At 28.2% G+C, this 22,419-nt stretch overlaps 1 protein-coding gene across 1 annotated transcript in view; it reads left to right on the plus strand.

Annotated features, from left to right (window-relative positions):
* The window catches only part of Phum_PHUM141790 (Semaphorin-1A precursor, putative), a gene marked incomplete at both ends in the record, with an annotated part of 51,240 nt that overhangs the window by 20,339 nt on the left and 8,482 nt on the right, over positions 1–22,419 (plus strand). The window contains 4 exons of the mRNA XM_002424606.1: positions 7,022–7,129; positions 12,600–12,687; positions 15,355–15,459; positions 16,835–16,923. Coding sequence (XP_002424651.1) covers positions 7,022–7,129; positions 12,600–12,687; positions 15,355–15,459; positions 16,835–16,923 — 390 coding nt within the window. The remainder of the gene's footprint in view (positions 1–7,021; positions 7,130–12,599; positions 12,688–15,354; positions 15,460–16,834; positions 16,924–22,419) is intronic.

Here is a 22,419-nt window from a genome sequence, read left to right on the forward strand (position 1 = left end):
TCGCTTTCGGCATTTAAGTCTTTCTTCTAATTTCAAAAAAGTTTTTAAAGGTATCAAAAGGCTTAACTGTTGCCTTTTGTCGACTATTAAAAATATAAAGGCGAACAGTAATAATAATAATAATAATAATAGTGGCAGTAGTAATTATATAAAGAAAAGGAAAGGAAAATATATATAAATATATATTAAAAATATTAAATTGCATATATATAAGAGAAAAGTAAAATCTTGAAAGTTGTCCGGGGAAAGGGATGAAAAAATCTCATATTTTTCAAATTGATTTTTTTTATTTTTTTTTTTCGTTGAACTTTCTTCTTCTTTTTCTTCTTCTTCTCCTTCTTTTATCCCTTCTCTTCGTTCGTCTTTGCCAGAAAATAACTCTTTCTTTCATCCATATTGTGTAATCTCCATTTTTTTTTATATTCGTAACGTAATCTTTTTCTTCTTCTTTCGTTTTTTTTTTTTTTGGTATGTTTCGGTATTATATTTTTTATAATCTTTATTCTCTTTCTCTCTCCCTCTCTTCATCTGTCTATTCTATCTATCTTTTTTTTTTTTACCTGCCTCCATCTTCGTCTAAAACTTATATTCCGACAGTGCTTTCATAAAGTTCAAAAAAATTTTCTTTTTTTTTTTTTTTTTTTTTTGTACGAAAGAACGAAAAGAATTTTTTTTTTTTCGACGAGGAGAAAAGTGGGAGAAAGTTGGAAAAGGGAGAGGGGAGGGAGGTCAATAAAAACTCAAAAAGGAAGGTTGATGCGGGGTAGGGGGTGAGGGAAAGGGAGAGGGAGAGAAAAAAATTTTTTTTTTTTTTTTTAAAACCCTGTTCTCTCATTGTTTCGAACACAATTCAAAGTAGTAGTTGGCATTAATTTCTTTAACTTTGTAAAAAAAAAAAAAAAAAAAAAGTTTTTTCTTTTTTTTATTTTATTTTATTTTTTACTTATTTCCTTTTCCGGTTTTCAAAACAAAAGAAATCTTTATTTTATTTTTAAAGTTAACGAAACTTTTTTTTTTCTTTTTTTCTCTCTTTTTAAATAAAATAAAAAAGAAACAAAATTGTTTAAAAACCTGTGCAGTCGGCTTTAAAGGCATCCATCGCGAATTATCAACTTTATTATTATTATTATTATTATCATGGGTTTTCGCTATGCGGAAAAAAGTGAGTAGTGGGAACCGGAATTGGCGAAAAGGTTATAGGTTTGTTTCGGAATTGTAAATTTTTTTTTACGTAAAAAGCATTCGTATAAATAAAATTTTATTGTATTATTTATTTTTTTTTTTCAAATGAAAATAAAAATGGCGGAAGGTAGGTTTTCTATCCGGTAAAAGGTTAAAAAATAAACGAAATGAAAAAGGAAAAATATGCATGCGTGCGTGCGTGCGTGCGTGAGTGCGTGTGCATATACATATAAATAAAAAAAACGCTTTGGTGCTGAGTTGCCAATACGAAATTCCATTGCCTCAGAATTTTCTTTTTTCCTTTTTCTTTTTTTTTTTTCCGACGAAATTGTTTAAGGTTTTTTCTTTATGCTCCACGTAAGAAAATTCGCTGAGATTTTCATTTTTTTTTTTTTTTTTTTTCTTGTGAAAATAAATCTCGACGGTTGTCCGAGGGTGCGTGAAAATTTTCATCCAATTTTTTTTCTCCCTCTCTCTTTCTTTCCCTCTCTCTTTTTTTTCCCTCACTTTTTTTTTGTTTTCGTTTTGGCACGTGGAAAATTTTTTCTTTTTTTTTTTCTTCCACTTTTTCTCTCTTTCTTTAATTTTTTTTTCTTTTTTCTTTTTTTTTTTGTTTCTTTTCTTCCCTTCTTCCCTTTCCCCCGTTTCGTTTTTAAATTAATCTTTTTTTCTTACATTTTGTAACTAGCATCAATTAAAATTTTTTTTTTTTTACCGTCGCTTTCTTTTTTTCTTTTCTTTTTTTTTGTTTGCTTCCTTTCTGCGGCGGCGATCCTTTTTTTCTTCTCTCTCTCTCTTCTCCCTCTCCCTCTCTCTTTCCAACTGAAAAATGAAAATTTTTTTTTTTTTATTAACGTACAAAATTCTTTTGTCGTTTTTTATTTTTTATTTTCAAAATAAAAAAAAAAAAAAGGAGAAGAATAAAAACTGTAATAATAATTTTTTCGGTCTTTTGTTCGAGTTTGTTCCCTTTTTCGTTTGTTTGTTTGTTTGTTCGCTTGTTTGTTTGTTTGAAAAAAAAAAAAATTTATTTTCAAAACCGAAAGTAATAATTAAGTTTTTAATTGCCATTATATTGTTGTTGTTGTTGTTTTATTTTTCTTATTTAACCGGATTTTGTTTGTTCGTTTGTCCCTTTTTCCCTTTTCCTTTTTTTTCATCCCCCTCCCCTCTCTTTCTGTCTCCCCCTCTTTTTAAAGTCGAGTCCATTTATTTTTTTCGTTCTTACACCCTCTCTCGTTTGTAATTAGTCATTCTTGATTTAATGCCTCTATTTTATTCATGTTCGGTTAAAAAGGATTTCATAAAAAAAAAAAGGAAACCTTGTAACGTAATGCTTTTTTTTTTTTTTTTTTCGTTTCTATTAAAATGGCGAAAAGTACTGAGGAATGGGGGGAGGGAAAGGGGAAAGGGGAAAACAAGAAGAAAAAAAAAAAATAAATAAATAATGTTTTTGAAAATTGAAGGCTCCAGATGTGACTTGGATCGTAGAGTGGAAAAAATTATGCGGTTATTTTTTATTTATTTATTTTAAATATATCGTAATTAAATTAAAAGGAAAATTCTAGAAAAAAATGAAGTTTGATGAAAAGGTTTTAAAAAAAAAAAAAAAAAGAAGGACGATGGGGGGCACGCGCGTTATTATTCTCCAGCCAAATTCCAGGAATTTAATTTTTTTTTTTTTTTGGAAGGTATAAATTTTAAAACAAATTTAACGAGGGAGGAGGGTGGGAGGGGGCAAGAGACGTAGAATTTGAAATATGATTAATTTCCTTTTCCGGGCGTGACCACACCACTTTTTGACCGCAAAAACATTTCCATCCGTCATGCATAACTTACTTTCATAAAAGTTTTCCGGGATAAAAAGTTTTTGACTCCTGTTCTTACCAGTTTTTCCTGGTAAAAAAAAACAAAAACTTTTTAACTTTTAACACGTCGATAGTTTGTGTTCACATCTTTTTGACTTTTTAAAAAAAAAAAAAATTAACGTTACCTTTTCTTTTCCTTCTTTTCTCCTTCTCTATCTCTCTGTCTTTTCTTTTACGCTCTTACTTCGTTTTTTTCCGATGCGAAAGCGAAAAAAAAGGCGGATTTTTCTTTCTCGTTTTTCATATAATACATTAATTAAGGTTTTATCAAATAATTTAATTATATTCTCATCACGCTCTATGAAAAAGCGTAATAAATCTTTTTTACACAGCGGATAATAAATAATTTCATATCAAATCAAATTTAAATAATATTTAACCCAATTCTTGTGTGATGTGGAATCCTTCTTTTCCTCTTTTTCCCTCCCCGTCTTTTCGCAACTCCTGCAAACATCGCGAGTCGTTTTTCTTCTCTCCCTATTCTCTCTTTCTATTTCCATTCATTACGTGTCACATTTTAAACCATAATTTGTTATTACTTTCGAGTTTAAACAATTTTGTAGGTAATGAGGAAGAGGAGGAGAAGGTGGTGGTGGTGGGGGGAAAGTTTAAGAAAGGGAGGAGAAATGTGTTGGCAACCGCAAAGACATTTTACATCGCACTTTTTACGAAGCAACCAGCAGAAAACTTTGAATTTTTCGCGAACGGATTATTTTTTTTTTTCCTCGGTTTTATCGGGTCGCAATTATTTGTTTTTCTCTCTCCCCGCTCCTCCCCTCCACTCCCCCTTCTTCGATTCTAATGTTTTTATATTTATCGATTAATGAATCGATGATTGCCATGTCTGTTTTGTGTTATTCGTTTTTAATGTAGTCACAATCGTTTGTTTAAGAACGTAATAAAAATTTTTTTTTTTGTTTTATTTTATGTTTTTATTATTTTCCTACGGATTTTTTTTTTATTTTTATGTCGTTTTTATTTTTCATCATCATCATCATCATTATTATTATTTTTTAAATTTTTCATTCGGTAAAATAATTGAGAGAGAATAAAAAAAAAATTTATAAATGAGTAAAATTTATTATTAATCTTTTTCTAATTTGCATTATTGTCAATTTTATACGGAAAAAAAAATAAAAAATTTTTCATTTTCGAAATTAATTCCGTTAAATAATTTCTTAAGCCCGAAGCCAGCGTTGTGTCTCCCCTCTCGAAATTACGAGAGTTAAAATGGGGTCGGGGAGGGGATAGAAAGAGGGAAAAAAACGAATGAAAGTGATTTTCGGCAAGTATATAGAAGAGAGAAAGAGAGAGAGAAACGAAAGGAAAATATTACGTGTAGAAAGTAAATTTTTTTTTTTTCACCGGTTACTGCAGGTTTCGTAAGTTGACGACCGGTCACGAATTGAAAGTCCCCCCCCCAAAAAAAAAAAAAATTTCTGCTTTTTACTCTCCCTCTTCCCAATTTCATTATCGAGAAAAGTTTTTTTTTTTTTTAAACCGATAAACGGTCGTTAAATGAATGCTGCATCACCGCACGAGATTTTTCCTTTTTTTTTTCCATCCGCTTTGAATTTTGTCGTTTGGTTTTTTTTTTTTTTCATTCGAGTTTGGAAAGAGAAGAAAAGGGCAAAATAATGAAAAGGGGGAAAAGAAAGAAAGAGAAGATAAAGATGGAGTAGGAAGAGTCATTAACCTTACAAAAACTCTTATCAGAACATTTGACGCTCTACATATAAATATATTTAATCGTTAAAATTAAATCCGTTTGTAATTCGATTAGAAAACTTTAGCGAAAGTATCTATATATGTATTAGTCAAGGTGATGAAAGGTGTTGTTGAAATTGAGGAATGAGTGAGAATTATGAAAAATCGGGTTTAACCTAAAGAGTAGTAGTAGGTGTAAGGGGAAAAGGAAGAAGAAAGGTGAAAAGGTTATGTTTCAACCCAGATCGGGTTCATCGATTCATTTCTTTTTTTTTATTTTTTTTTCTATCTCTCTCTCTCTTCTATTCTCTTCCTATTTATAAAATTTGATTTTTCTCCTCCTCCACACACTCCCACCCCCCCACTTTCCTTTATCATGCATCGGAATAAACAATGAGTGAGAGAAAGAGAGAGAGAGAGAGAGAGAGAGTGAGAGAAAAAAAAACGAAAGAGAAAAAATTAATATTTGTTTTTCAACGACCCCTAAAGAATAATATTCTTTTTTTTTCCTCGTTTATGCGTTTGTGTGCGTGCGTGCGCGTGTGCGTGTATAAAAACATTGAATTCCCTTCTCGTATGTTTTCACGTCACTGGTGAACTAAAGCCACGACGATTAAAATTTTATTATTGTTTTATTTATTTTATTTATTTTTTTTTGCATAGAACAACAGATGAAATTTAATTTTTTTTTTGTCTTATCAGTTAGAAAACATTTTTAGTTTTTTTTTATTTTATTTTATTTTTTGTTAATTGAAAAAAAAAAAAATTTAATTGTCCCTCCTTCCTCCCACCCCTCCTCCCTCCATTCTCCTCCGACCGGCGGCGCCGTTGTTGTAAAAATTATTTTTAATTAATAATAAAAAAAAAAATGAAAAAATGAAAAAAAAAAGGAAAAAATAAATAGAAAATGGCGACCGGTTTTTATTTATTAATAATTTCATTCAAACGTTTAATTACATTCGCGTTGGAAAAATTAAGGGTTGTTTTTTTGTTTTTCCTTCCCCTTCCCCTTCCCCCCTCTCTCTCTCTCACTCTTTCCCATCTGTCCTTTAGGGTGACCGGTTTTTTTTTTTTTAATATTAAAAACAACAAGAACAATAACAAAATCCGATTGCGTACAATTAGAAAATAATTTATTTTTTTTGGGGGGGGGGTAGCAGGGAAAGGAGAAAAGAGGAGAGGAAAAAAATCAATAGGTCTGAATCGTCGTTCGATTAATTATCGATGGATTTATCGATTAATTAATTATTTTTGTTTTTTCGTTTGTGCGTCGTATGTCGAGTTTTTCATCGAGGTGTGAAAGTGTGAACTTTATATACATACATATCTATGTTTTTTCTCGGAAAAACAATCAATCAATCACTTCCGTTCATTTTTCCTCCCCCCCCTTTTTCCGTTTTTTTTTATTCGTGGTTTTAATCAAAACGTAAAATGTGGAAAACTATCATCGTCCAAATAACTAAATCATTATTGGTTGATATTTCGGACGGCTTGATAAATTGTTTTAAAAAAAAAAAAAAAAAAATGTCACCGACGACAACTTAAAGGCTTCTGAACAAAAAAAAATGGAAAAAAAGGAAAAAAAGGAAAGGAAAAAAAATCGATTCGTGTCATAACCGGTCACTAATGCGGTTAAATGTTTTTTTTTTATATTTTTTATCGTCTGCAGGAAATCGATCGTAAAAATGTTAATCTCATTGTTTAATGGATGGATGGATGATGATGATGATGATGATGATGAAAAAATTACGATCGGTTGTTTTTTTAAAGTTTTTCTTTACTTCCGGTTTTGATGAAAATGAAAAATTTTTTTTTTAAATCGTTTGGATTTGGTTTTTCAATGTATTATCATCATCATTATTATTATTATTATTATTGTTTTTAATAAAACGGAAATCGAGATTTAAAGATTTAAAAAAATTATTGAACTTACGGAGGAAAAAAAATGGCGGTGATTTTGGCGGTTGTTTTTTTTCTTCTTCCACGTCTCCGGAAAGTTAGTTGCACACCCACAAATAATAATAATAATATTTTTTTTTGAAGGCGACGATTTTTTTACGCGACGACTTTTTATTTTTTTATTTTTTATTTTTCTTTTCTCCATATTTTTTTTCCAGCGGAAAGAAAAAAAAGAAAAAACGTAAATTGTAATTATTTTCCTTCACTCGCTCGCTTTTTTTTTTTTTTTATTTTCTTGTCGTTGTTGTTGCCCGGAGAAAAATAAATTAATTAAATTTTTTATTTTTATTTTTTTTATTTTCCAGGAAATATGTCAGAACTTTATTAGAATATTAGTCCGACCGAGTCCTGATAAACTTTTACTGTGCGGTACAAACGCATTCACTCCAGTTTGCAGAGAATATTCTTATCAGGTACGTAAAATCAAAAATAAAAAAAAACCGAAAAAGTTTTTTTTTTTCTCTCATTTTATTTTTCAATTTTAATTTTTTTTTTTTTTTAATATCATTTTAAGGAAATTAGTTGGAGTTATAATCTTTTCTCTCACTCTCTCTTACTCTGTTTTTCTTTCCTATTTTCCCCCCCTCTCAGACTTTTCCAGAACGATAAGGAGAATGTTGAGGTAAGGTGTGAGTGGATGGTAGGAGAAGAAGGAGAGAGAGAGACAGATAAAGATGGAGCGAATCAATGTTTACATTAAATGATCACACGAGCTTAATGAATAAAATCTGTTTTTTTTAGATATTATAGACTTTTGAGACTGAAAATGTTTTTCTCGATAATTTTATAATTTTCCAACTCGGTACGCTCCTGCTATAGAATTATTATTATTATTATTTTTTCTTTTTTAAATAACCATCATCATCATCATCATTATCGTTCGTCGACGAGGTCCGTTTTGTGTTTACTTGAAATACCGGAAGTTTTCTTTTTTTTTTTTCTTCCTCCATTTTTTTTTTTTTTATCGAGTTTTCGACGGTAAAAAATTTTTTTTTTTTCGTTTTCTTTTTATTCAACGATTATTATTATTATTATTATTATTATTATTATTATTATTATTGTCGTTATTATTATTATTATTATTATTATTATTATTATTATTATTATTATTATTATTATTACTATTTTTTATTTTCTTTCTCACACGCGATGCGTTAGTTTCGAGATTTCAAATTATCCGGTTAGAAATTTTCTTTCATTCGAGTTTTCAAAAACGTATTTCGTCGGAATTATTATTACTATTATTATCATTATCATTATTATTGTTATTATCGGGTGTTTTTTTTTTACGAAACATTTTGCGACATTCACGCGTGCGATTTCGCGTTAATGTCTATTATTTTCAGTGTTTTGTATTATTTAGTTTTTTTTTTTTTCTTTCGAAACCGTTTCCGGTTTTTTATTTTTTTTTCGGAACTGTTTCCGGTTTGTTTTTTTTTATGTCGTTCACACTTTTCGAAAGTATCGATTCGTGAATTTCTTTCTTATCCATTTGAAAATTTACTTCCGGTTGTGTTAAAGGCCCGTCCGTCGCTCTTACCGCCGGAAACTAAATCGTCGTTATTATTTATTTTCCGTTATTCCATTCATCGATATTCATTATTTTTATTTTAATGGATATTTATAAAACTATTGTTTTTCTTTTTTTCCCCCTCTTTTCGTTCCCCTCACCCCCCTCGCATTCAAATCGTGGATTTAAGGGCTGTGAGTCGGTATATCGACTCGAATCTGTCGGATGGACCGCCCCGATCAAACACAAGATTTCCTTGTACGATTTATCATTCTTTTCGTTGTGTAACTCTTAATATTATTATTATTATTATTATTATTATTATTATTATTATTATTATTTGGTTTGCGTGTCGATATATATGAGGGAAAAAAAAAATTTTATTTATACGATAAGCAATCAGGTATCAGAAAAGGGAAAAAAACTTTTCTTTTTTTTTCTTTTTCTAATTTTTTTATTTGATAATTTTTCTCTTGACTAATTCTTTCGCCGCGTGAAATAATAATAATAATAATAATTTTCGTTTCGGCAAAAAGCATCGCCGTAATTTTTTTTTTTTTTTTTAAATTTTAATTTCTCAATAGGAGGCATTTGTAGGATGAATAAAATAAAGAAGAAATGAATTGAGAAAAATTTTTTTTTTTGGGTGGGTTAGGAGTAGGGGTAGGGATAGAAAGGGGAGGGAGGGAGAAGTTTCACGCTCGAGTCAAATCGATTTTTATTACGTCGTCAAGATAATTTATCATTTTGTTCTAATAATAATAATAATTTAAGCATAATTTATTATTATTTTTATAAATAATAAATATCAGCGTTAGTTTTTTGTTTTTTTTTTTTTTATCTAACTTTGTTCGAAATGTTTAAATCTTCTTTCTCTCTCTTTCTCTATCTATCTATCTCTCTTTTTTTTAAGCTCCGTCCCCCTCGAAAAAAAAAAAATGCATACAAAAAAAAGAAAAAAAAAAACGGTTCGAACGGTATTATTCTCTGGGATTTTAAATTGTCACGTGATTCGTCGGCTGTGCGGCATTTAATTATTTTCATTTGTTAAATTTAATTACGGTCGTGGGGGGAGGGGGGTAGGTAACGAAAAAAAAAAAAAAGTTTTTTTTTTGTTATGTAAATTTGAACGGGAATGTCGCAGACGGGGATTTTTTTTTTTTTTTTGTTTACTTAAAATAAAAAAGTTAATTAATCTGCGAGTACGTAAAAATAAAACGTAGACAAATCGTCGCGAGTGAGTGGGGGGGGAGAGGAGAGGGGAGTGAAAAAGGCAAAGAAGAGTTGTAAATGGGCGAATGGGGGGGAAGAGAAAGAGGAAGAGAGAGAGAGAGAAACGAAAGGAATATTGTTGCTGTCATTGCATTCTCCTATATACATTAAACCAATTAACTTTTGCAAAAACGAAATATATATATATATATATAAAAAATCAATAAACCGTAGCAAAAAAAAAACGAAACAAAAAAAAAATTAATTTATCAATGTTTTTGTTTCGAAAGAGAGAGAGAGAGAGAGAGAGCGAAAGAGAGAGACAGAGAAAGAAAGAAAAAGAGAGAGAAAAAAAATTTGTTAATCCAGTTTTTTGTTTTATTTTTGTTTTGTTTTTAATTTTTTAATTTTTCGTTTGGGAGATATTGGAATAGACGGTTAGATCGATCAATCAATCAATCAATCAATCAATCAATCATTCGATCGATCCATCGATCAATCATAAAAAATTTATTTTGTCGTTTGTGTTCGTATTTCTTTTACTTATTTTGGTTTTTGTTTTTTAAAAAAAAGTTTTTCAATTGTTTTCTTTATTTTTTTATTTTTTTCGTCGATAATTAAAAAGTTATTTTGTAAAAATGGCTGAAGGCTTAAAGATTTTCTTTTTGTTTTCTTTTTTTTTTTTGTTTTTGAGTTTTTAATAATTTTTCCACTCTTTTCAAGTTTTTTTTCAGTTTTTTTCAGTTTTTTTTAATCAATGGATTTTTGTTTAAACATTTTTTTTTTTTTTTTTTTTGATTTTTTTCTTTCTTTCTTCGGGAATTTTTTTTTTTTTTTTTATTTAAAAATGACGGTTTAAATATTTCGTTTTACCTAGAAAAAGAGTGAGAGAGTGAGAGGAAAAGAGTGAGAGAGAAAAAGAGAGAAATTTGAAAAATGTTTTATCGAGTGCGTTCAGTTGGTTTATTTTTCGGAGTTAATAAAATTATATTCAGAATGTTTTTCCGGAATGTATTGTTGTTGTTTCTGTTGTTGTTGTTGTTATTGTTTGTGGTTAATGTTGTGTTTCTCGATTTGTTTTTATTCCGTCGCATCTCGAGATTATATATTTATACGTAATAATAATAATGATGATGATGATGATGATGATGATATTTTAGATCAGACGAAATTTTGCGCGTTTTTTTCTTTTGCGAGCGTTTTGTTTATTTATTTATTTATTTTTTTTATGGAAAAATGATTTTTTTATTATTGTAAATTTAAATAATGATGATAATAATAATGATAATAACGGCGAAGGGGGTGCGTATTTTTTTTTTTTATTTGTTTTCAAAAGTTTTTTTTTTTTTTTCAATCGTAAAAATTTTCTTTTTTTTTTTTTCGTCTGATCGGAAACGTTTTAAAACGTATTTATAAAATAATGTTTTTCATTTTTTATTTGTTATTTTTTTTGTTATTTACTTTTGGAAAAAATTTTCTCGAAGGTTCCTCAATTGTATAATTGCATCTAATTTAAGTAAAGTTTTTGATGTAAACAATGAAAATAAAAGATGGAGAAGAAGAAGAAGGAGAAAAAAAAGGAGGAAAAATATCGAATAAATCCCTGGATAAAAAGTTCAATTAAAATTTTTTATTATTTTTTATTTGCGTGAGGGTTATTATTATTATTATTATTTTTGATCGTGCTTGCTGTAGTTTGTTCAGTATCGGTTCCAGGTTTCTAAACTTCATTTCGACAAAGAAATAGAGTAGTATTTGGTTTTGTTGTATCAGGTAATGTTTTTTTTTTTTGTTGGGGGGATTATTTGTTAATGTTATCATCATTATCACGAGCGTGACCTTGAACGGTGTCATGGGTGGTTAATCCTTTTAAATAAATCGGAAAGGGAAAGAATAAAAACGAGGGTAAATAGTCAAATCGGGTAGTTGCGTTTTGAATTTTTCTACCTCTCTCTCTCTCACTCTTTCTCTCCTGATAGAATTTAAGAAAGAGAAAAAAAATTTTGTAGTAAAAAATTTCCGAGATTGTGCGACGAACAAGTTGGTAGGTTAAAAAAAAAAAAATTAAAAAAATTTATAATTTTTTTTTTCTTCTCTTTTTTTTTTTTTTTATTTTATTTTATTTTTATTTTTTATTTATTTTTTTTTTTAATATAAAATTTTTTATGAAAGAAAGAAATGAAAGAATGTCAGGTTCACGTTTTTTTTTTTTTTTTTGGAAAACGTTTTTCGAATTTTTCCGACTGCAAACAACAGTGTCACGTTGTCGTCACTTTTTTTTTTTTATTTTTTTTTTAATTTTAGAAATTTTCCTATTTCTCTCTGTCTCTTTCTCTCTATCTTTTCTTCTTTCTCTCTCTCTTCTAGTCTTCTGTAGGTTTTTTTTTCGTTACTTACTTTAGAAAAATTTCGCGTGTCGTTTAATTTTTTTCTTTCTTTCCACCGATCCGTTCAAAAAATAAAAAATGAAATAGTTTTACGAAAAACTTTAAAAGTGAGACAGAAAGAGGAGAAAGAGAGAGAGAGAAAAAGAGAGAGAGAGAAAGTAGTTTAGCAGTTTTTTATTTTTTTTTATTTTACACGCGCTGCTGCTTTTTTTTTTACTGTTTTAATTTTTAGTTTCTCTTTTTTTCTCTCTTTCTCTCCCTCATTCACTCTCTCTCTCTCTTTCTCTCTGTCTTTTTATTTTGCTCTTAATCTTGACTTTAACTTGAAATTGAAAATTAATTTCTTGCTCCGATTGAGCATTTTAAATTTTTGTTTTTTTTTTATTTTATTTTATTTTGTTTTTCTTCAATTCTTGTTTTTCTTTTTAAAATTATTTTTCCTTTTTTTTATTTTATTTCTTTCCTTCGGTCCTTATTTTTTTATTTTATCACAGCAAGACGAGGATTTAACTTTTGTTTTTAATTTAATTTTTTTTTCACTTAAATTTTTCTTCTCGATAAAACCGAAATGAAAAAATCTTTATGGAAAAATTCAAAATAATTTATTTATTTGAATTTTCCAAATGGAAATTTTTTCTCTCTCTCTTACTCTTTCCCTTCTTTTTTTTTGGGGGGGAGAGGGGGGGCTTCGATCAGTTGGTACATTTCTACTTTGTTCCCGATTATGACTGATAAATTCTAAGTAAAAAAAATTTTTTTGTTTTTCATTTTCAGAATGGAGATTACAAAGTAGAAAAAGAAAAAGATGGAAAAGCCATGTGTCCTTTCGATCCTCATCATAATAGCACGGCCGTTTATGTTGGTAAGTCTTTAATAATAATAATAATTTTTTTAATAATTGAAAAAAAACAAGGACGAATCGTGGAACGAGAACAAAAAACTTTTTTTTTTTGTATTTTCCTAATCGAAATGACGTGATGATGACGCCAATGACGTTGAATGCATTCAATTTTTTTTTTTTTTAATTAGAAAAACAAAAAAATCAATCGGGAAATTTTTTTTTCGTGTTTCCGTCATTGTTTTTATTATTGTTATTATTATTATTATTATTATTATTATTATTATTATTGCGATCGTCATTTTCTAAGCGAAACATGCGTACTTTATCGTAATCTTTTCAACATCCAATCCAAATCTCTGCTCAAATCTCTTGGAAAAAAAAAAAAAAAAAAAAAAAACAGAAAAAAAAAGGAAAAATTTTTTTCCGATGGTTTTTCTTTTTTTCTCTTCCATAAAAAATTTTTTTTCTAGAATGATCGTTACCGTATCCTAAATATATATAGGAATGTTTCAGAAGAAAAAAAAAAGAAATTTATCATCATTGTTATTTTTAATAAGAAACAATAATATTTTATTTTTTGTTTTTTTTTCTCTATTCGGATCGAAACTAAACAGAGAAAGAGAGAGAGGGAGATGGTGGGGGAAAAGGATAAAAATAAAAGGTTTTTTTTCTTCCATTGATTTTTACGTCGAATAAGAAAAGACGGAAAGAACAAAACAATAAATTTTGCCAATTTTTTTTTTTTTCATTTTCTTCCGACGGATTAAAAAAAAAAAAAGTCCACCGCAAAATCGTTAGAAAGTGAATAGAGAATCCTGGTTTTTTTTTTTTTTTTTGCTTTTCATTATCATTATTATTATTTTCATTTTAAACGTTGAAATGAATTCGGAAAATTATAATAATAATAATATTAATATTATTATTAATAAAAGTTTTTTAAATGGAATGGAATTTGAAATCTTGGTTATTTGTAAGGAAACGGAAAAAAAGGACAAAAAAAAAAGAACTTTAATATTAATAATAAGGAGACATCAAAAGGAAAAATTATTAAAAGAAGACAATTTTTTCTTTTTTTTTTTTTTTTTAATTGAGGTTTTTATTATTATTATTATTATTATTATTATTAATAAAAAATAATAATAATAAAAGGGAAAAAGATTCACGGAATAGGTTTGAAAAAGAAGGCGAAGTGTAAAGAGAAAAAAAAGAAATAGTTTGAGGGCAAAGTGGAAGAAGAAGGTATAAAGTTAAAATAAAAGGAATACAAGTTTTCTCTCTCTCTCTCTTTCCCTTTCTCTCTCCTTCTTTGTTAAACAACAAGGTTATACTTTTCTTTCCTTTTTAAAAAATAAAATAATAATAATAATAATAATAATAATAATAATAATAATAATAATAATAATAATAATAATAATAATGACGATAATAAAAATAATAATAAAAAATGAAAAAAGAAAAAAGTCAGAAAATAATTTCAAATTGAATTTTATTATTTATCAAACAGAAAAGGAGAGGAATCATCCTTTGAAAGTTTTTTTTTTCCTTTTTTTCCTTTTTTTTCCTTCCTTTTTTTCCTTTTTTTTCCTTCCTTTTTTTCCTTTTTTTTTTTTAAATTTTACCTTCATTTCCTCTTTTTTTTTTTCCTTCCAGTTTTTCTTTTCCTTTTCCTTTTTTTTCTCTTTCTTTTTTTTTCTGTCTGTCCTTTTTTTTTCCTTCGTTATTTATTTCTTTCTTTTTTCTTTCTCATTCTCTCTATCTCTCTCTCTTTCTCTCTTTTTTTTTTTCGGGTGAAACCTTTGAAACTTTTTTGACAGTTCTTTTCAAAAGGTTTTTAACCGTAAAAAAAGAGAGAGAGAGAGAAAGAGGAAAAAAACAGAAAAGTGAGTAAGAAAAAAAAAGAAGGAAATTTTCAAATCTCAAACGGCGTGAAAAATTTTAATTTTCTTTTATTATTATTATTATTATTATTATTATTAATATCCGCCATTAAACACGACAAGGCTACTTGTCGGGATTTTTAAGTATTTATCCGAGGTTTCTACCCGAATCCTTAGGGACAAATACTCGAATTTCGGTGGTGCCACTTATTATAAGATAGCACCACATCAATTCTTGAAGGTCTTCCTGAGTCCGTCTTTTTCGATGGGAACGATTTGTCTCCTGAACTGGGCTCCAGTGACTAACATCTTTGGAGTGGCCAGGGTCAGAAGCAGTGAAATTCACGTTCTCGTCGAGCTGCCTCAGGTCGACAGTAGAACAAGATTTGTTTTTGGTTCTTACTTTGTCTTGTTCTCATTTTTTTTTTTTTTTTTTTTTTTTTTTTTTTTTTATTAAGACATCATAAATAACAACAATAAAAATATTATTATTATTCATCATTATTGTCTTTATTACTTATTGATGAAAATAATTAAAAGGAAAAACAATAATAATAATAATAATAATAATAATAATAATAAAATATTACTCGGTTGCATAATTATTACGTCACATTGAGTTTTTCGTGACACACGATAATAATTATGGAAATTTTTTCTTTTTTTTTTTATTTTTGTATTTTATTTCCGCCCTGTTAATTTATGCCATAATTTGTTTTTCTTTTACCAACCAACCATGTCACCGCAATGCAATGCAAATAATTTTCGCGCGGAAAAATTAAACAGGAAAATTTTTTTTTTTTTTTTACAGATGGAGAATTATACACGGGTACCGTCGCTGATTTCGCCGGTATCGATCCGATAATATATCGTGAACCATTACAAACGGAACATTATGTGTCACTGAGTTTAAACGGTGAGTATTCCATTATTATTATTATTATTATTTTCGAATGATAATGATAATAAGAATCGTAGGGGGGAGGGGAATTCGACGGCAGGATTTCACGAATTTTTTATTACCCGTTTTCCTTCTCTTCTTTGTTTTCCTTTTGACTTTTCACCACGATTTCGAAATTATTAGATTTTTGCGAGATGAATTCTCTCCTCCTTCCTCCCTCGTTTTCCTCCTCTTCCTCCTCCTTCTCCCTTCCCTTTGCTCCTCCCCCAAAAAAAGAAGCGAGAATAAAAAATTGAAATTATTTTTGTGTGTGTGTTTGGGAAAATTTATTACTTTTCTTTTTTTTTTTAAAAAAAAAAAATGCTTCCATTGTTTTTTTTTTTTTTTCAATCATTTCGAATTTCGTTCGAAACAAAAATAAATACATAAATAATAATAATAGTAATAAGAAATCGACAGAATAATGAATCTTGCCATTTTATTTTTTTATTTTTTTTTATGATAAAAAAGGAAAAAAAAGAAAAAATTACGGTAAAAATTTTCTTTTTTTTTTTTTTTAATTTACGGTTTTTTAATTAATTAAAAAAAAAATTGAATAAATAATGAAGTTTTTAATATTTTTTTTATTTTAATTTGTAATTTTTTTTTTATTATTTCTCACATTATTATCATCATTATCATTATTATTATTATTATTATTATTATTATTATTATTATTATTATTATTACCCCCGTTCATACCCTACCGTCTCTCTTTTTTAAGGTTTTTTTTTCCCCCTGTCCCCCCCCTTTTTCTTTTTATTCTAATATTATTATTATTACTATTATTATTATTATTATTATTTTTTCACATTTGAAAAAATCGAACGCGTGAAAGTAAAAGTGAAAGTGAAAAAAATTTTTTTTTTTTTTTTCTTTAATTCGTTGTTTAATTTATTACGCCCCAAAAAAATCGATAAATAAAATAAGAAATTTTATAACAAATAAAAGGATTGGGTTTCGGGGTTAATTTTTTGTGTCGGCCATTTTGTTTTTGCCCGTGGGAATTTTTTTTTTTTTTTGTTTTTTTCCGCCGCATTTTCTTTCTTCCGACGGTCGGCGAAATTTTCTTTTTTTTTTAAAAAATTTTGTTATTCGTATCAAAAAAAAAAAAGTGCGTGGAAAAAAAGGAAAATTCGTGATCGTTTTTTTCCCCCCCCGTTGGGGTAAGGAGGAAGAGGAGGGAAGGGAGGGAGTGTAGTTGGGTGGTGACGTTTTTTTTGTAATTTCGTTGTAAAAAAAAAAAGTTAAAATTTATCATCCGGTTTTTGTTAAATTTCGTCTCGATGTGATTTCTTTGAAAAATGTCGAATTCAATTAAATTTTTTTTTTTCTTTTTTTTCTTTTCCAGCTCCAAATTTCGTTAATTCCATGACTCAGGGTGATTACGTATACTTTTTCTTCAGAGAGACAGCGGTGGAATACATAAACTGCGGAAAGGTTAGTTTTTTTTCTTTTTTTCTTTTTTTATTTAGTTTTCTTAGAAAAAAAAAAGCAAAGACAAGGTAAATTGTAAAAAATGAAATCACAAATGATGCGAAAATCAACAAAAAAGCAATAATGATAATAATAATAGTTCGGGGAAAAAAATTCGTACCCGGAAAATGATGAAAAACGATTTATTTGTCGTGTTCGTTATTGTGTTAATTTTAAAATGTGGAAAATAATAATAATAATATGAAACGGTTAAGAAATTTGAGTTTGAATTCTGGGAAATTCGTAGACGGAATTTTGAAACTCGTGAAATGTGTACGCGAGAAAAGAAGGAAGGAGGGAAAATGAGGGGGTGTGCGTGCGTGCGTGCGTGCGTGCGTGCGAAAGTTTTGTTTATACTCCGCCGACAAAATCGATGACCCGGAAATGCAATTTAATTCGAGTTGAAATATTTTTTTATGCTCTTCTCCGCGCGTCTCGTGGGAATCGATTCTCTCTCTCTCTCTCTTTTTTTTTTTTTTTTTTTTTTTTTGTTTGGGTTTGTTTGTTTGTTTGTTTAATTTCTAGAAGAACTTTCATCATATTTTTTTTTTTTATTTTTTCTTTTCCTCTCAATCAATCATTCGATATTTTTTCTGCTTTCAGGGCTGCCAACTTTGTTTTTATTTTTTTTTTTCTTTTTTAAAATTAATATTTCTTTTTTTTACAAGGTTCGTACCTAAGGTTTTTCAGGTTTTTTTACTGCTGAAAAAAATATATATTTATTTACGATTCTCCGATGAAAGAAATAGAAACAAGTTGTCCGAGTTAAATTTTTAGTTTTATAAACATTTTCGGTCACTTTATGACCGTTCCCGTGTAATCCTCTGACTTTAGTTTTAAAGAAAAAGATTCTTTGGGATAAGGAATTGATATCCTATCCATTTGTTTTTTCTCTTTTCATTTTAAACCTTTTTTTTCCACCCCCCCCCCCACCCATCCTCCCGGATTTTATTTTATTCTTTGTAATTTTTACAATTGTTTTCACGTGCGTGCGTGCGTGCGTGCGTGCGTGCGTGCGTTACGCGTTTTCGGACTAATTAAAATTACATAATTAATAAGGTAATAATTATTTTACATCCGCATAAAATTCGTAAAGTTCGTGTGACAAACTCGGTGTGTCGGTGTTGATGATGAATTTAAAAATTGAAATTTCAAGTTTGATTTTTACCTGGAATCTTCATTTAAAATCTGTTTGCCGTTTCCGTTTCCGTTGTCGCCGTGTACGTCTTACGTGCGCGGTCCTTTCCCCGTCGAAATGAGAACATCTTTTTCTTCTTTTTCTTCTTCTTCCAAATCTAATTTAGATCAAATTTCCGTGTGTTAAAATGAAAATGTCTCACTGCTTTTCACAATTTTCAAAAAAAAAAAAGAATCATTCATGGATGTAAAAAAAAAGAAAGAGAGAGAGAGAGAGACAGTGAATAATTGACAAGAAAATAAGTGATACGTGATATCAGTTTTTATTTTTTTCCTTTTCGACGTCATAAATTCGTCAAATGAAGCACGTCATAAATGAAGTTATCACACACACATTTTTTTTTCTTTCTTTTTTTCTTTATCTTTTTTTTTTTTTTTTTTTTGCTGCTTTAAACTTATTTTCTGAAATATTACGTTAGGGAAAGGAGGGGAGGGGAGGAGAGAAGACGCGAAGTGAGAGAGAGAGAGGGAAAAGAGGTTAAAAGAAAGAAAGAGAAGATTTTTCATGATCTTTTACAAAATGTAAAGTTCAATTTTGTTTTTCGGATTCCTTCTTCTTTGGAATAAGGAAAAAAAAATTTTTTTTATTTCTTTCTCTCTCTTTCTCTCTACTCCAAAATATTTGTTTAGGGATTTACAAAAGAGAAAAATATTCATTGTTTATTAATATTATTATTATTATCATCATCATCCGTGTTATTATTTTACATTCATAAAATGCATTTTATGGTTACGAAAAAAAAGAAAAACATTTTTTTTTTCAATGGAATATATTTTTTTTTCTCCTTGTAAATCGAGTTGAATGACCCTACCCATTTTCCTTGGGGTTGATGACCTCGAATGTAAACAAAAGTAAAAGTTCTTCAAAAAAAAAAAAAAAAATTTTGTTTTCTTTTTTTTTTTGCTGAGAAACGCGAACCCTATGCCAAAACCGTATAAAATTTCAAATTTCATTTTAACGTCTTTTTTTTTTTTTATTTATTCTCGTCGTGAAATTAATATTTTCCCATTCGCACTCACGGAGACAATTTTTACATATATTTATTATTATTATTATTATTAAATTTTCACTTCGTTTTAATAGAATTTTAATATTTTTTATGTCGTGTGAGATGCGAATCCAAAAAAGCAAGAAAAAAAAAAAATTTTTTTTTCCCAACAATTGTGAGTGAATTCGTTTAATTATTATTATTATCGTCATCTATCGAATACGTGTATTCAACAGAATGTCGAAGAATTCAAAAATTTACGACTGTTAAAAAAAAATTTAAAATTTCGATATTTCCCGCGTAAAATCTTTTGAAATAATAATAATAGGAATGAACGTTACCATACCGATCGATAAATATTTTCTTTTGAGATTAAATTTTTTTTTTTTTAATTTGAACGTACGTGTGAAATTGGGAAGGGAGTAAAGAAAAAAAAAAAATTTTTTTTCCTCGGAAAATTTTTTTTTTTTTTTTTGGTTTTTCCAGTTTTTTTTTTTTTTTTTTTTATGTCGGTTTGATGGGTTGAATGAAAAAGTAAAACGGGGTGAAAAAGAAAAAGAAAAAAAAAATTATGACATTTTCCAGAGAGAGAGAGAGAGAGAGAGAAAAGGAGGAAAAAAACTTTCGATTGGGTGTTGAGGCGGTTTTGGGTTCAAATGTAGTTTAACAGTAAAGAAAAAGAAAAAAATGTATGTATATGTATATAAAAAATGAAATAAAATTTACGGTTACTGAGAAAATGAAAGAAAGAGAGAGAGAAAGAGTGAGTGAGTAAAAGAGAAAAAAAAAATGAGGAAGGAAAAGGAAAATTACGAAATTGAAAATTTTACATTTAAGAGATTTTTTTTCTTTTTTTTCTTTTACTCCCTTTTTTTTTTTTTTTTTTTTATTTACAATTTTAACTTTTCATTTAGTAAAAAAATAAAAAATAATAATAATAACAAATCAGGCTAAAAAATTATTATTATTATTATTTTATTATTATTATTATTATTATTATTATTTTATTATTATTATTATTATTATTATTATTATTATTATTATTATTATCGATGAAAATAAATAGGTAATTAGGAAGAGTACTTGACGTGTTTTATTTCGTATTAACGGTTTTCACAAAAGTTATCCGGGCTCATTGTAAATTATTCCAGAAAATTCCAAAGAAGTGATAATAATAATTTTTTATCTTTTCCAAAAGCCTAAAAGAAAAAAAAAAATTAAATTTATTGTTATTATCATCATCATTATCATTATTATTAGGTTTTCGTTTTTAAATTTATTTTTCAATTCGTCGATTAAAAAAAAAAAATTGATGATTATTCCACCGCAGCCGCAAAAAAAAAAAAAAAAAAAAAATTTTCCACCGCAAATGAAAATTCCTCTTTTTTTTTTTTTCGAAGAAGTGAAAGAGAGAGAGAGAGGAAGAGGGGAAGGAAGGAGGAAGGAAGGAGTGAAAAGGTAAAGCGGAAGAAAGGAAACGAATGTAAAAATTAAAATTGAAAAAATAAAATGAATGAAAGGCAATAATAATATTCTCTCAACGCAAACTACATCTGGTTTTGACAAAAAAAATAAAATTTTTCCTCTTTTTTTATTTTTTCCTACGTGTATTTTTTATTATTATTATTATTATTTTATCGTGGAGATAGCGTCGCGTGCCCCGTGCGTCGTGGTAAAAGAAAACATGTAAGGGTCGACACGGGGGAAAACAAATTTTTTTTATTTTTTTATTAAAGTAATAAAAAAATTCGGGAATGTTTAAAAATAAAACCGGTGAGAATTTTTGGAGAAAATGATAGAGAAAGCGAGAGAGAGAGTAGGAGAGGGAGAGGGGAAGAGGGAGAGAGAGAGAGACAATTATATTAATTTGATGACACGCCAAAAAAAAACTTTTTTTTTTAATTTGTTCGTATTAACGAAGCGTATGTTTTTTTTTTTTTTCTAAATAATTTTTTCCAGTTAAAATTACTTTTCGTTATTATTATTATTCGTTACACGGAAATATTCACAAGAGATTTAATGAGAATCATGAAATGAAAAAAAAAATGGTGCGGAATAATACAGATGTAAAAAAGAGAGAGAAAGAGGAAGAGAGGAATGAAGGGAAAATTTTTTTTTTTTTTTTCATTTTCTCGGCGTAATATCACGGATACAACAAATCGGAGAAAAGGCAAAAAAATAGTAATATGGAAAAAGGTTTAAAGAAAAGGTAATGGGGAAAACTTAATCCGAAACCTTCCGGAAAGGAAGAACATAATAAAATGAGAAAGAGAGAGAGAGAGAGAGAAAACGGATCAACAGATAGAAAAAAAAAAAAAAAAAGTTTTTAACAAATCCAGAGTTACGTAACGAAAAAAAAAATAAAATAAAATAGAAGAAGAAGAAAAAGAAGAAGAGAGAGAGAGGGAAAAAAATGGAAAACAAATGGAGTCCGAGATATAGAGTAAAAAGTTGAAAGAGGATAACGAATTGGAAATGTAGGAAAAACGGGAAATAAAAAAAAAAAAAAAAAAGCAAATAGAAAAAGATGGATGATGACGATGACGACGACGACGACATCGATGACGAAAGAGGGGGAAAAAAAAATATATAATCTGGAAGGGACAGGGAGGAAAAGAGAGAGAGAGAGGGGGGGAGGAAAATGTCGGGAAAAGTATGAGGAGAAAGCTGTGAAAAAAAAAAAAATGGCGTTCAGTGTTTCTTTTACGGATGGAATTGCAGAGTGTGTAGAGTCAGAGATCAATAAAATATAACCGCGGGGGAAAAAAAAAAAAGGAAAATTATTATTTGTTTGTTTTTTTTGTTGGACACCCTGTATAGTTCCAGTTCCGCCCGCGTTTCGTTTCGTCTATATTATTATTATTATTTTTTTTTTCACTTTTCGAATGACGAGAGGAAAATTTTTTAATTTTTTTTTTTAAACAAAAATTTAATACTAATTTTTCCAGTTTTTTATTTTTTTATTTTTTTATTTTTTGCTTCCAGTTTTTACCTTTTTTTTTTTTCCTTTTTTTCCTTTTTTTTAAGCGGATTGTCAAAGACAAAGGAAGGAAGTTGAGGTCAATGAGCCGCAGGAATTTTCCTTTTTTTTTTTTATCCTCTAACATTATTGTTAAAATTTTTTTTTTTTTTTATATTCATTTAACTCGGTGATCAGCTTTTGAAAATTTTTTTTTTTTTTTGCCCTTTTTTTGTTTTTCTCTCCCCCTCTCTCTCTTCCTTTCGCTTCCGTTTTCTCCCCCCTCTCCCGTCCTCGTCCCACTCTTCCCTCCTT

Source organism: Pediculus humanus, genomic scaffold, assembly GCF_000006295.1.
Source record: "Pediculus humanus corporis 1103172107487 genomic scaffold, whole genome shotgun sequence".
In the NCBI taxonomy this organism is placed as follows: domain Eukaryota; kingdom Metazoa; phylum Arthropoda; class Insecta; order Psocodea; family Pediculidae; genus Pediculus; species Pediculus humanus.